This window comes from Mustelus asterias, chromosome 12, assembly GCF_964213995.1.
Source record: "Mustelus asterias chromosome 12, sMusAst1.hap1.1, whole genome shotgun sequence".
NCBI classification, from domain to species: domain Eukaryota; kingdom Metazoa; phylum Chordata; class Chondrichthyes; order Carcharhiniformes; family Triakidae; genus Mustelus; species Mustelus asterias.
The window spans coordinates 57,895,022-57,911,140 of NC_135812.1; the positions used below are offsets into that span (position 1 = coordinate 57,895,022).

A 16,119-nucleotide genomic window follows, 5' to 3' on the forward strand; every position below is an offset into this window, starting at 1 on the left:
TCAGAAAGTCAACCTTTGGAACCCTGGTCTTTATCATCTAAATTAATGATTGGTGGATACAGACACAAAAGAAAGGTGACAAAATTAAGATAGGGAGGGCTGTAAAGATATAAAAATATTATTTCAATCAGTTATCCACCCAGCCAGACAGGCCGCATGTGGAAAGCATTCCAGGTCAGCAAGGAAGTGTAGTCAAACAATAAATGTTTATCTCAGTCTACCTGGCACTAGAGTGGACAACACAGGGACAGGAAAACACCAGCACACTGGAAGGTCAAACAATCATGTATAAAGCACATTGACACCTCACAATGTAGTGTGAGAGCAGATTTAGAGGATTCACAACCGGTGCGAGTGTACAGAGAAAGTGTGAAAAGGATGAGTGACAGGAAAGAACTGAGAAAATCCACATGCTGAAGAAAAGTGGTTAAATTTTAAATATTAATGAGGATGATAACTATCAGGAAAGGAGAGGCTTGCATTTATATAGTGCCTTTAACAACCTCAAGATGTCCAAAAGCTCTACACAGTTGAACTGTGGTCACTGTTGTAATACAGGAAAGGTAGCAGCCAAATCATGCACAGCAAGATCTCACAGGAAGCAAGGTGATGATAACCGTATAGCCTTTTTTTTGATCTTATTTGAGGGATAAATATGGCCAGGAACATCAGCTCATTTGGAATGGGATTTTTTATGGGCCTTCCCCCTCCCCCCAACCTAACTACCTCTCCATTGCCTCCCTCCCACCCCGCCTCACTCCCCATCTCTATGTTTTAACTCAAACTGTTCCCAGTTCTGATGAAAGGTCACTAACCTGAAACATTCACCAAAGACCTCCGACCTCACCGGTGGCTGGGATTCTCTGGTGCTGCTGAAGTGAATGGAGTTTTGGCTGGAACGGCAAATGTTCTCACTTGCAATGGGGTGGGCATGGAGAGATCGGAGAATCCCACCCATAACTCTGATTCCCCCTCCACAGTTGCTGTCTGACCTCCTAAGAAGCTGTTTCCTCTGGCAGAAGGGTCACATATTTAAAACATTAAGACAAAAGAAACAGGATCGACATGGGGAGAATTGTTTTCATGCAGTGAGCTATGGTGGTAACAGAGGAAACAGAGGACTAATGAGGGTAAAGTGATTGATTTGATGTACATGAACTTTCAAAGGGTATTTGATAAAGTGCCACATAACAGGCTTGTCAGCAAGTCATAGCCTGTAGAATAAGCAGAGCTGCAAGTGGCTGAGTGACAGGGGTTAAAGGGGTCAAAGGACATGGTGAGAAGGTGGGATCAGGATATTGAATATGATCAGCCATGATCATAATGAATGGTGGAGCAGGCTTGAAGGGCCGACTGGGCTCCACCTGTTTCTAGTTTCTATGTAAATCAAAGGGACTGTTTCATCAACTGGGCAGCACAGTGGTTCGCACTGCTGCCTCACAGCGCCAGGTACCCGGGTTCAATTCCGGCCTCGGGTCACTGTCTGTGCAGGTTATCCATGTCTGTGTGAGTTTCCTCCGGGTGCTCAGTTTCCTCCCACACTCCAAAGATGTGCTGGTTAGGTGCACTGGCCGTGCTAAATTCTCCCTCAGTGTACCCGAACAGGCGCTGGAGTGTGGTGACTAGGGGATTTTCACAGTAACTTCATTGCAGTGTTAATGTAAACCTACTTGTGACATTAATAAATAAACTCAAACTTTAAATAAATAAATAATAAAAAAAGGTAGACAGTATCATTATTATAGTATCATATATATATATATTGCTTTTCTTGATCTGTGTTAATAACCTAGACTTGGGTGTACGGGCACAATTTCAAGATCTGCAGGAAGTGTGTGAACTGTGAGAAAAGTTTTTAAAGTTTATTTATTTGTGTCATAGATAGGGTTACATTAACATTGCAATGAAGTTAAAATTCCCCAGTTGCCACACTCCAGTGTCTCTTCGGGTACACTGAGAATTTAGCACGGCCAATGCACCTAACCAGCACGTCTTTCGGACTGTGAGGGGAAACTGGAGCACCCGGAGGAAACCCATGTGGACACGGGGAGAACATGCAAACACCACACAGACAGTGACCCAAGCTGGGAATCGAACCTGGATCCCTGGCGCTGTGAGACAGCAGTGCTAACCACTGTGCTACCCGGATAGTGATAGACTGCAAGAGGACGTATAAGGATTGATAGAATGGATGGACACATGGCAGATGATACTTAATTCAGAGAATGTGAACTGAAATACAAGAACAAGGAGGGGTAATATAAAACAAAAGATCCAATTCGGAAAGGGTGAGGAACCTGGGAGTATGTATATGTGCACAAATCATTGATAACAGAACAGCTTGAGAGAGTGATTAATAAGACATACAGAATGCCGGGTTTATAAACAGCCACTTAGAGAACAAAAGGAGGAGTTAATGATGAATCTTTATAAAACTCTGGTTCAGCCTCAGTTACAATATTGTGTGTAATCCTCTACACCACATGTTAGGAAGGTGATAAAGGCTTTGGAAAGGGTGCAGAAAAGATTCACTAAAATGGGTTACACAGCTGAGGGGCCAGTTACAAGGACAGATTAGAGAAACTGGGACTGTTCTCCTGAGAGAAGAGAAGGTTTAGAGGAGACTTGTGTTCAAAATCATGAACAGAGTAGATAGTGCTCTATCGCCCACCCACACTTTGGCAAATCAGACCACAAGGCCGTGCTCCTGCTCCCGGCTTACAAGCAAAAACTGAAGTGGGAGAATCCATCAAAGAGCGTTGTTCAATGTTGGTCTGAGGAATCGGATGATCTCCTACGGGGCTGCTTGGAATCAGTGGACTGGTCAGTATTTAAAAACCCTGTGAACAGCCTGAACGAGTACCCCACTACAGTAACTGACTTCATTAGTAAGTGTGTAGAAGACTGTGTGCCAAAGAAGCAAATCCGTGTGTTTCCCAACCAGAAACCACGGATGAACAGGGATATCCACTGCTTGCTGAAGTCCAGGTCTGAGGTGTTCAAGTCAGGCGACACTGACCTATATAAGAAAGCCAGATACGATCTAAGGAGATCCATCAAAGATGCCAGAAGACAATACCGGGCCAAGCTAGAGTGCCAGGCTAGCCACACCGACCCCCGCCGACTATGGCAAGGTCTGCAAGACATAACAGGCTACAAGATGAAGCATGTAAAATCGCCAGCCCCAACGCACCCCTCCCTGATGAGCTCAATGCATTCTAGGCCTGTTTTGAGCAAGAGGTCAGCGAGAGCACGCCCTCCACCCTGGAAGCTCTGGATGAACCTGTATCTGGGGTCACCATTGCAGATGTCAGAGCAGCTTTCTTGAAGGTCGACCCACGGAAAACAACTGGCCCGGATGGGGTACCCGGACGTGCACTCAGATCCTGCGTGGATCAGCTGGCGGGGGTATTCACAGACATCTTCAACATCTCTTTACAACAATCTGAGGTCCCTATCTGCTTCAAGAAGACGACCATCATCCCGGTACCTAAGGAAAACCAAGCAGCGTGCCTTAATGACTATCGGCCAGTCGCTCTGACATCCATCATTATGAAGTGCTTCGAAAGGTTAGTCATGGCACGAATCAATTCCAGCCTCCTGGACTACCTGGATCCACTACAGTTTGCCTACCGTCACAACAGGTCCTAAGCAGATGTCATTTCCCTGGCCCTGCACTCAACCCTGGAACACCTAGATAACAAGGACACCTATGTCAGACTCCTATTTATTGACTACAGCTCAGCCTTCAACACTATTATTCCCATGAAACTCATCTCCAAACTCCGTGGCCTGGGCCTCGGCACCTCCCTCTGCGACTGGATCCTGAACTTCCTAACTCATAGATCACAATCAGCAAGGATAGGCAACAACACCTCCTCCACGATCATCCTCAACACTGGTGCTCCACAAGGCTGTGTTCTCAGCCCCCTACTATACTCCTTATACATCTATGACTGTGCGGCCAAATTCCCCTCCAATTCGATTTTCAAGTTTGCTAACGACACCACCATAGTGGGTCGGATCTCAAACAATGACGAGACAGAGTACAGGAATGAAATAGAGAATCTGGTGAACTGGTGCGGCGACATTAATCTCTCCCTCAATGTCAACAAAACGAAGGAGATTGTCATCGACTTCAAGAAGCGTAAAGAAGAACATACCCCTGTCTACATCAATGGGGATGAAGTAGAAAGAGTCGAGAGCTTCAAGTTTTTAAGTGTCCAGATCACCAACAACCTGTCCTGATCCCCCCCATGCTGACACTATAGTTAAGAAAGCCTACCAACGCCTCTACTTTCTCAGAAGACTAAGAAAATTTGGCATGTCAGCTACAACTCTCACCAACTTTTACTGATGCACCATAGAAAGCATTCTTTCTGGTTGTATCACAGCTTGGTAAGGCTCCTACTCTGCCCAAGACCGCAAGACACTACAAAAGGTCGTGAATGTAACCCAGTCCATTATGCAAACCAGCCTCCCACCCATTGACTCTGTCTACACTTCCTGCTGCCTCAGCAAAACAGCCAGCATAATTAAAGACCCCACGCACCCTGGACATTCTCTCTTCCACCTTCTTCCTTTGGGAAAAAGATACAAAAGTCTGAGGTCATGTACCAACCGACTCAAGAACAGCTTCTCCCCTGCTGCTGTCAGACTTTTGAATGGACTTACCTTGCATTAAGTTGATCTTTCTCTACACCCTAGCTATGACTGTAACACTACATTCTGCACTCTCTTGTTTCCTTCTCTATGAACAGTATGCTCTGTCTGTATAGCACGCAAGAAACAATACTTTTCACTGTATGTTAATACATGTGACAATAATAAATCAAATCAAATCAAATCGTGGGAAACTGTTCCTATTGGTGGAAGTGTAGAGAACTGGAGGTCGCTGATTTAAGGTGAATGGCCTAAGAAGCAATGACAACACGAGGAAAGACTTTTTAAAAAATGCAGTGAGTGTTTATCCGTGTGGCTTTCAAACGGGTATTGGCTAATTACCCAGAGAAAACATGTGCAAGGCTACAGCAGGAGTGGGACCAGCTGAGGGCTAGCAGCGGCATGCTGGGCTAAATGGCTTCCTTCTATGGTGGCAGAAGCAGATTGAAGAGTAACTTCCAAAAGGAAATTGGATAACTACTTAGAGAAGTTGCAGGATTAGGGTGGAAGAGTGGGGGAATGGAATTAATGGAGTAGATTTCTGAACGTGATAGCACAGACACAAAGGAAAGAATGGCCTCCTTCTGAGCTGTAAGATTTTGTGACTCTATAAAATAAACAACGTTAAACAAGAAAACGCAGAAACTGAAAATATCAGGCAACTCCTGAAATGATGTCAATACGGATCCGGCCTGGCCATATTCAAACAGGGTGAACCTTCAGGGGTATAGACACTGTGCACCCCCCCCCCCCCCCCCCCCGCCATCACCATCCCACGCACCCACCCCCCCCACCCCACCTATCACCACCCCCATCACCATCCCACGCACCCCACCAAGTCAAGGGGTCTGTGAGAGAAACTATCACCTGCTTTTTCTTCCTTTTGGAGGACTCCATTGTGTATTTGCCGTGTTTTCCGCTGGTTTAAGTCGGGATGACTGCAATTGGGAAGCTGTATTGGAAGATCAGCTCTTCACAAAAGATCAAGTCCAATTAAAGCTTCGACAAAGGGTCATCTGGACTCGAAACATCAGCTCTTTTCTCTCCTTACAGATGCTGCCAGACTTGCTGAGATATCCAGCATTTTCTCTTCTGGTGTCAGATTCCAGCATCCACAGTAATTTGCTTTTACTCTTTCAGAGAGTCAGTGCAGACTCAAAGGGCCAAATGGCCTCTTTCTGCACTGAGGGATTCTATGGTTCTTTCCAGACTTCTCCATCTGCCTCCACTATGAGTACAGGTCTGTCACTGTATAACACTGCAGTACAGTACTGGAGGGTACAGGTCTGTCACTGTGTAACACTGGGGTACAGTACTGGTGGGTACAGGTCTGTCGCTGTGTAACACTGGGGTACAGTACTGGTGGGTACAGGTCTGTCACTGTGTAACACTGGGGTACAGTACTGGTGGGTACAGGTCTGTCGCTGTGTAACACTGGGGTACAGTACTGGTGGGTACAGGTCTGTCACTGTGTAACACTGGGGTACAGTCTTGGCAGGTACAGGTCTGTCACTGTATAACACTGGGGTACAGCACTGGTGGGGACGGGTCAGTCACTGTATAACACTGGGGTACAGTACTGGTGGCTACGGGTCTGTCAGTATATAACACTGGGGTACAGTACTGGTGGGTACAGGTCTGTCACTGTATAACACTGGGGTACAGTACTGGTGGGTCCGGGTCTGTCAGTATATAACACTGGGGTACAGTACTGGTGGGTACAGGTCTGTCACTGTATAACACTGGGGTACAGTACTGGTGGGTCCGGGTCTGTCAGTATATAACACTGGGGTACAGTACTGGTGGGTCCGGGTCTGTCACTGTATAACACTGGGGTACAGTACTGGTGGGTACGGGTCTGTCACTGTATAACACTGGGGTACAGTATTGGTGGGTACAGGTCTGTCACTGTGTAACACTGGGGTACAGTACTGGTGGGTACAGGTCTGTCACTGTGTAACACTGGGGTACAGTCTTGGCAGGTACAGGTCTGTCACTGTATAACACTGGGGTACAGCACTGGTGGGGATGGGTCAGTCACTGTATAACACTGGGGTACAGTATTGGTGGGTACAGGTCTGTCACTGTGTAACACTGGGGTACAGTATTGGTGGGGACAGGTCTGTCACTGTATAACATTGGGGTACAATCCTGGTGGGTACAGGTCTGTCACTGTATAACACTGGGGTACAGTGTTGGTGGGTACGGTCTGTCACTGTATACCCTCCATGGGGGGGGTGGTTATATGAGCGACTTCTCTATATTATTTAATTAGATGGCCAATGTAGGTGAGACCCATCCTCCTCCCACACCCACCCGACCCTTTCCATCAGAATATGCAGCCTCTGCTCCACCATCCTGGAATGCTGAAACTAACTATAAGCCATTTCCACTGGGATCAGATCAGATTGGTTAACTCAACACAGATGACAGAGGGAACAGGAGATCTGGGCTCAATGGCCAATGTCTTCCTCCACTGTCTTACCTCAATCTCTTGGACCTGCTCCTGATTGGTTGCATACATCTGTTGCAGCGAGTCTTCCAGTTCTTTGTTGCGTTCGAGAAGCGTTTTCCCTAGCTCTGCTGCTAGGTGCAGGTCTGGGAGAAACACATGATAAATAGTTACAGCACAAAGAACAAACTTACATTTATGTAGCACCTTTCACAACCTCAAGGCAGCCTGAAGCTTTTTACAGAACTTTCAAGTACTCTTGAAATATGGTCATTTTTGTAGTACAGGAAATACGATGGCCAATTAATGCACAACAAGCTTCCATAAACCGCAACATGATCTGAGAATCTGTTTAAATGATGTTGGTTAAAGGATTAATACAGACCACGGCTCCAAGAAGCACTCCCACTTTCCATTAAATAGTGCCATGGGATCATTTCATGCACCTGAGCAGACAGGAGGAGGCATGGCTTCATGTATTATTTGAAAGATAACACCTCAGACAGTGCAGCATCCCCTCAGTTCTGGATCATGGGCTCAAGTCTTTGGAGTGGGCCTTGAAACCACGATCTGATGACTCAGAGGTGAAAGTGATATCATTAAATAAAGGATTCATTCCTTTTGCCTGTTACATGAGTCTCAACATCCTGTGGGAATTAAAAATCACCAGATAGAGACTATTAATTGCTAAGTTTTTGCAACAGTTTCCATGTCCTAACCCCACACACATCTCAGCTGTCCTCTTTGGGGTTAACTTGTCAAAGGACATGATGTGGAGATGCTGGCATTGGACTGGGGTGGGCATAGTCAAAGGACATCACAGACACAAGACAAAGGGAGCTTTAATGGTAGTGTTAAAGACTAAGAAAGGTGCTAATAGCAGCAGAAAGGTCAGATAGCAGAATGTGATAATAACAGAACAAAGGTCAGTGCTTTCTGAAAGCAAAACATATAAACAAGGTACAGACTGGCTCTGTGGGAAGAGGGGGAGTTCATGATCTGAAGCTGTTGAACTCAGTGTTGACTCCAGAAGGCTGTAAAGTGCCTAATCCAGTTTGCGATACACTTCACTGGAACATTGCATAAGGCCAAGGACAGGTAAGCGGACATGAGAGCAGGGTGGTGTTAAAATGGCAAGAGACAGGAAGGTCTGGGTCCTGCTTGGAGACGGAGTGATGATGCTTTGTAAAGTGGTCACCCAGGCCGCTGTGTTTAACCAACATTTTCTGTTTTTATTTCACATTTCCTGCACCCTCAATATTTTGCTTTTATAATGCAGTAACAGACTTGTACCCATCAGTACTGTACCCCAGTGTTATACAGTGACAGACCTGTGCCCAGCAGTACTGTACCCCAGTGCTATACAGTGACAGATCTGTACCCACCAGTACTGAACCCCAGTGTTACACAGTGACAGACCTGTACCCACCAGTACTGTATCCCAGTACTACACAGTGACAGGCCCATCCCCACCAGCACTGTACCAACCGGTACTGTATGCCATGTATGACAGTGACAGTTCTGTACCCACTAGTACTGTATCCCAGTGTTATACAGTGACAGATCCGTCCTCACTAGTACTGTACCCCGGTGTTGTACAGTGACAGATCGTACCCATCAGTACTGAACCCCAGTGTTATACAGTGACAGACCTGTACCCACCAGTCCTGTACCTCAGTGACAGACTTGTATCCATCAGTTCTGTACCCCAGTGTTTTTCAGTGACAGACCCGTCCCCACCAGCACTGTAGCCATGTTCTACAGTGACAGACCTGTACAGACAGTATTGTAGCCCAGTGTTATACAGTGACAGACCTGTACCAACCAGTACTGTATGCCAGTGTATTCAAAATCGAACCTGGGTCCCTGGCACTGTGAGGCAGCAGTGCTAACCACTGTGCCACCATGCCGCCCCAACTGTAACCAGTACTGTAATCTAGTGATATACAGTGACAGATCTGCACTCACCAGTACTGTACCCCAGTGTTATATAGTAGAATCATAGAATTTCTACAGTGCAGAAGGAAGCCATTCAGCCCATCAGGTCTGCACCAACCACAATTCCACCAAGACCCTATTCCCATAACCCCACATATTTACCCTGCTTGTCCCCCTGATACTAGTGTCAATTTAGCATGGCCAATCAACCTAACCTGCACATCTTTGGACTGTGGGAGGAAACCCACACAGACACGGGAAAACGTGCAAACTCCACACAGACGGTGATCCAAGGCCGGAATCGAACCCAGGTCCCCGGCACTGTGAGGCAGCAGTGCTAACCAATGTGTCACCGTGCCGCCTCAACTGTAACCAGTACTGTAACCCAGTGTTATACAGTGACAGATCTGTACCCACAGTACTGTATCCCAGTGTTATACAGTGACAGACCTGTCCCCACAAGTACTGTTTAGTTTATTTATTATTAGTCACAAGCAAGGCTTACATTAACACTGCAATGAAGTTACTGTGAAATTCCTAGACCTGTCCCCACCAGTACTGTACCCCAATGTTATACAGTATCAGACCCATCCCCATCAGTACTGTACCAGAGTTGTACTGTGACAGACCTGTACCCATGTTATACAGTATCAGACGCGTCCCCATCAGTACTGTACCTGTGTTATACAGTGACAGACCTGTACCCACCAGTACTGTACCCAGTGTTATACTGTGACAGACCTGTCCCCACCTGTACTGTACCTGTGTTATACAGTGACAGACCTGTACCCACCAGTACTGTACCCAGTGTTATACAGTGACAGACCTGTCCCTACCTGTACTGTACCTGTGTTATACAGTGACAGACCTGTACCCACCAGTACTGTACCCAGTGTTATACTGTGACAGACCTGTCCCTACCTGTACTGTACCTGTGTTATACAGTGACAGACCTGTACCCATCAGTAATGTATCCTATTTTTAAAAAATGCTAAGATCACGGTTCAGACACATTGGAAGTTTGGGAGAAATATTACATGTCGAACTGGCTGTCTATCGCAGTTTAAGTGGACACAATATGAATATTTCAGTTACAATCCCCCCTCCAACACATATCCCATGACTCTTGAAAAAGCTCCTTGTATGTTGAGAAGCTGCTGAATTGTAAATAATGCTCCTGTGCTCTGTATAAATTTGTTCTGACATGAATAACTAGATTGTGAAGGTCAAGTATGCTTGATCTACTTAAAGAGCTTGCTGTCATGTGATTGAACCAGGCGCTGGGTGAGTGCTGCAGACCATCAGGGTCACATTTGTTCCTGTACACACAGGGACTGTCCATAAACATGAGAATTTTCTTCAAAAACAGCCAAACTGAGAGATTTCCAGCACACAGTTCTATTCTCTCCCCAACGCACCAGAATATAGACTGGGCTGTCAGGCAGATCATAGCCTGCCCAAATGACAGGCTGCTCACTAAACAATCATCTTACACAGCAAAGCAAAAAATAAATCCATGGAGAATTTACATTGATTTAATTAGAATATTCATGTACTAACCCACTAACAGCAAACACCCAATGCAAAAACTAAACACAATGTCAAGCTGTAACCAACCGTTCCAGACTAGCAACTTAACTAGTGAGAAATTGGGTTTCAGGTCCTGGTGGGAACAGGCTACAGGGGCAAGTTGTCTACTTCTGTTCCGATCATCCGCTCTTGCCAACTAGCTCATACACACGGCTTTAATGTGACCCTTGATTCCGTCCCAAGGGGACCCAGGTAAAGCTAACTCTGCATGTTACATTAGCAGGAGGAGTGGTGTGTGGCTTCACTGATCTGAATTGTTCACCTGTGATATCAAAATGGCAGAAAATCACCCCCTTCCCCTCTGACCAGATATTTTATTTTTTGTCTGTCCTCAACACCCCCCCTCATTTTAATATTCACAATCAATCTCCTCCCCTGGCATGTGCCCATCTTGTGTCACTCCCATCTCCTGCGTACACATCTTGTCAGTTTTCTCTCCTTCACTTGCTCTCTCTGTATACTCAAGTCTCTCTCTCCTCCACAGTCTCTCTCTCTCCCCCTCTCTCATATTTCTCCTTCCCTTCTCCCCATTTTTCTCCAGCAGTCCTCCATCTTACTGTCTGGATGTTTAATTCCTTTATTTCACACTACATTAGCAATGTGCAGTTCCACAAACAAACACCTCAATATGCAGGGCAGCTTCAGACACTTTTGTTTTAAGAGCCTGAGAATCGATTTGCAAACAAAAAAAAAGGTGAGACTGATGACAGTTTGAAATTCTCTCTCCCTTGCTCTCTTTGTCCCTTCTCTTATTTCCCTTTCATCCATCTTTACTTTAACCTCACCCTTATATTTCACATTATATCTTTCCAATTCTGTTCTGATGCCACTGCACTTTAATCATTTGCCCCAATCTTTCCACACCAGCTCCCCATTTTATTTCCCCCCCCCCCCCCCATCCCCATCCCCATCCCCATCCCCATCCTTCCTAATCCTCTCTATCTTTCTACCATCCCTCTCTCTCTCTCCTTCCTTCCCCTGCTCACCTTGTTCCAAGTCCTGCTGATCATACCAAGGCTCGTCTTCCTCCGTCTCGAAATCATCCATGCTGTGGTTGTTACTGATCATTGGGAGGTGCTTGGGAAGGTGTCCTTTGCTGGGAGGTGTTGCCCCTTTGCTGTGGTCCTGCTCGGGGATGTGGCAGTGTGTGTGATGGGGATGTTGCAGTGTGTGTGTGATGGATGGGGATGTGGACTCCCAGTCTTGTTGCTGAGCTTGCTGTGGGTATCAGGCGCTGCGCTCACTGCGCTCAGCAGCTCCCGCCTGCAACGTGGCAGTAGCTCCCAGCTCAGGGCTGCATCTCAGTGACTCACTTCCATCCTCCACGGTCCAAAAAAATCCTTCCAACTCGGAAACAAGAACGAACCAGATACTGCAATCCTGTACTTGCAGCTCCTCACTGCCATCTAGGCAAGTCAGCAGCAACTTGGTACTCCAGCATTGCTTAACCCTCTCATCCCGCTCAGAGATAGCCAGAACATTATTGCAAAGGTCTCACCCCATCCAGTGCTGGAAGACAGAAAGAAATAATGTTGTCACCTTTTAAATCAGTCCACACTTTATGCAATAACCACCACTTACATTTATATGGAATTTGAACCAAATTAAATGCCCCCAAAGTGCTTTAAAGCATTATATATCAAAGTATGAGATTGAGTCACAAAAGGTGTTCGGTGGCTGAAAGCTTGGTCAAAAAGATGCGTTTTAATGAGCATCTTAAATGAGGAAAGTGGGCAGAGAGGTTTACTGACGGCATCGTGGGAGCTTAGGTCGTAGCTGCTGATGACATGGCCACCAATGGTAGAGCAATTGATATTGGGGTTGAACAAGAGGCCAAATCAGATGAGCACAAACATCTGGGAGGGTTGTAGGACAGGAGGAGATTACAGAGATATGGACCGGAATTTTACCTCTCCACCCACCCGCCACGGGAATCGGAGCAGGTGAGAGGTGGACATTGGAAAGGTCCATTGACCTCGGGAGGGATTTTATGGTTCTGGACAAGCAAGGTCATGGAGGGATTTGAAAACAAGGATGAGAATTTTAAGGTTTTACCTTACATGGGGGGGGGGGGGGGGAGAGGGGAGCAGGGAGAACCAATAGGTTAGCAGGACTTGGTGAGAGTTAAAGACATGGGCAGCAGTTTTGGATAACCTCAAGTTTACAGAGGGTAGATCTGGGAGACCAGCCAACATTTTCTCCCAAAAGGCCAGTTGGTGGAGGCAGAACTGGATGCAAACTTCATTGTTACAGAATTACACATTACAAGCAGTCACCTCCGAACCCAACACTCACCATTTTAATTACAGAGGTTCAGGTGAAGGCCTAGCTAACACCCATCACCTTCACACATTTAAACACATTTCATATACAATTAACAACCAGGAATGCGTTGGAATAGTCAAGTCCATCATAGGCATGGAGGAGGATTCCAGCAGCAGATGAGCTGAGGTGGGGCACAGTTGGGAGATGTTAGGGAGGTGGAAATAAGCAGTCTTAGTAATGGGACAATGGTGGCAGCTCATTGGGAGCAATCCAATGTGACATCAAGGTTGAGTAATATCTGCTTCGGGCTGAGACAGATTCCATGGAGATGAATGGAGTCGGTGGTATGGAGCTGAGTTTTAGAGACAATGGCTTCAGCACTCCCAATCTTTGATTGGAGGAACCTTCTGCTCATTCACAGCAAGCTGTCTGATAATTGGACACGGTGGAGAGGCTGAGAGATGTAGTGGTTTGTTAGAGCAGATTCCTGTCAGCGACATGTGGAAATTGACAGTGAGTTTTTGGATGATGTGAACTCCCCTACTCATATTTACAGTCATTCTCCTGACTCTGAAATTTCACATAGCTTTGCTACTTCTATCGTGCCACTTATAGACAAGGCCACCTCTGATCACCTCTTTATATCTCTCTCCAGCAACATCTCTCTCCCAAACCCACTCTTTTCTCTGTCCACTCCTGGAACGGACCTTCCCTCAAACCACATCACAAAATCACAGGATTGTTTCAGTGCAGAAGGAGGCCATACGGCCCATTGTGTCTGCACCAGCTCTCCAAACGAGCATCATGACTTCGTGCCATTCCCCTGCCTTTTCCCTGTACCCCTGCACATTGTTTCTATTCAAATAATCATCCAACGCCTACGTGAATGCCTTGATTGAACCTGCCTCCACCATACTTCCAGGCAGAACATTTCAGACCCAAACCACTTGCTGATGTTTTTTTCACATCACATTTGCTTCTTTTGCAAATCACTTTAAATCTGTGCCCTCTCGCTCTTGGTCCTTTTATGAGCAGGAACAATTTCTCCCTAGTTACTCTGTCCAGTTGTGATTTTGACCAACTCTATCAAATTTCCTCTTGGACTTCTTCTTTCCAAGGAGAACAGTCCCAACCTCTCCAACCTATTCTCATAACTCAAGTTTCGCATCCCTCAAACCATTCTTGTAAACCTCGTCCGCATTCTCTCCAATGTGTTAACATCTTTCCTATAGTGTGGCACCCAGAACTGTACACAATATCTCAGCTGAGGTCTAACTAGTGTCTTGTATAAGTTCAGCACAACCTCCTTCCTCTTGTACTCTATGCCCCTATTAATAAAGCCCAGGATATTATATTCTTTATTAACTGCTCTCCACCAACTTGTCTTTGTTCTTTTGATATTCTACACTGTCCTCCTCACAGTTTACGATGCTTCAAAGTTTCATGTCATCCACAAACTTTGAAATTGTCCCCTGCACACCAAAGTCTAGATCATTAACATATATCAGGAAAAGCAAGGGTCCCAATACCTTGGGGAGTTCTCTGGGGAACTCCAATACAAACTTTTCTCCAGCCCAAAAGGTATCCATTGTTCATTACTCTCTGCTTCCTATTAGTTAGTCAATTTTGTGTCCACATTGCTAAGGTCCCTTATATTCCACGAGGTATAACTTTTCCCACAAGTCTGTTGTCTGACATTGTATTGAATGCTTTTTGAAAGTCCACGTGCACCACATCAACAGAATTACCCTCATCAACTCTCTCTGTTACTTTTCAAAAAACTCCAGCAAGTTTGTTAAACATAATTTTCCCTTTAGAAATCCATGCTAACTCTTACTAATTTTTCCATGTGACTACTAATTCTATCCCAACAATTGTTTCTAAAAGCTTGCCCATCGCTGATGTTAAACTGACTGGTCTGTAATTGCTGGGCTACCCTTACAACCTCTTTTGAGCAAGAACATAATGTCTGCAATTCCCCAGTCCTCTGGCACATCCCCTGAGTCTAGGGAAAACAGAAAGGTTATGGCTAGTGCCCCTGCCATTCAATGCAGAACAGACATACAAGAATGTCCAATCTGGCATCCAACTCCTGAGTTTGGAAGATACGAAAGCCAGACTTAGCCATCTACACAGGGGAACCTTTACAAATAAAAGGCACCACAATGGCCCCAGTGACTTACAGGCAGCAATCAGCTCATCTCCCACTCATTGTTGTACGGGTCAAAGATCAAGCTTTATAGGGAGAGATTGGCTCCAGCAGATCCGGCTGAACTACTTGGAGGTCTTCAATCTTGGCGTGGGGGGACTGCACCTAATTATTAGTAGATACTCTGGAGTTTGTCAAGAAGGCCTGGGAAAAATAAAAGGGGACAAGGCCAAGATCTACATTGACCCCGATGCTACACCTTGGTATTTCAGAACAAGTCCAGTCCCATTCTCCATGCTGGAGAAGGTGGAAACTGAACTAGGGCGCCTTGAAAGTTTAGGTCTAATAAGGACCATGCAATTTGCAGAATGGGCCTTGCCCATAGTCCCTGTTCTTAAGATCAACAAATCAGTTTATCTTTGTGGGGGGCTAGAAACTGACAGTCATTCGGGTCTCCAAACTCCAAAAGTACCCCATACCCCACATCAAAGATTGCACACTAAATTAACAAGCAGCAAGATGTTCTCCAAGTTGGACATGAGCCACGCTTATCTTCAGGTGAATTGGATGCGTCTTCCTGGAAATATGTCATGATCAATACACATAAGGGATTCTATGAGGAATACTTGCTTGCCTTTTGGGGTCTCATCAGTGTGTGCCATTTTCCAAAGAATTATGGAGAATATCCTTCAAGGGCTACCGATGGTAGAAATTTAGATGACGACTATCAACATCACTAGAGATAAAGTACTGAGCAAGCTATTGGGAATGAAAGCAGGCAAGTCCTCAAGGCTTGATGGCCTACATCCTAGGGTCTTAAAGGAAATTGGAGATAGTGGATCCATTGGTTACAGTATTCCAAAATTCCCTGTATGTGGGAATGGACCTAATGGATTGGAAATGTGCTAATATAATTCCCTTATTCAAAAAGGGAGGCAGGCAAAATGTAGGAAACTATAGGCCAATAATTTAACATCTGTTGTTGGGGAATTGTTAGAATTCATTATAAAGGAAGTAATAACAGGACATTGGAAAGTCAAAATGCAATCCATCAGAATCAGCA

At 45.6% G+C, this 16,119-nt stretch overlaps 1 protein-coding gene across 2 annotated transcripts in view; it reads right to left on the reverse strand.

The window, feature by feature from the left end:
* The window catches only part of cdr2l (cerebellar degeneration-related protein 2-like), a 44,765-nt gene that overhangs the window by 14,539 nt on the left and 14,107 nt on the right, over positions 1 to 16,119 (reverse strand). Inside the window, exons 1-2 of one of the 2 annotated variants that reach the window (XM_078225278.1) lie at positions 11,629 to 11,955; positions 7,148 to 7,260 (exon numbers count right to left, since the gene is read on the reverse strand). In XM_078225278.1, coding sequence (XP_078081404.1) covers positions 7,148 to 7,260; positions 11,629 to 11,710 — 195 coding nt within the window. In that variant the 5' untranslated portion in view covers positions 11,711 to 11,955. Of the gene's footprint in view, positions 1 to 7,147; positions 7,261 to 11,628; positions 11,956 to 16,119 lie in introns of those variants that run through there. The other variant, XM_078225279.1, reaches the window with a different exon arrangement.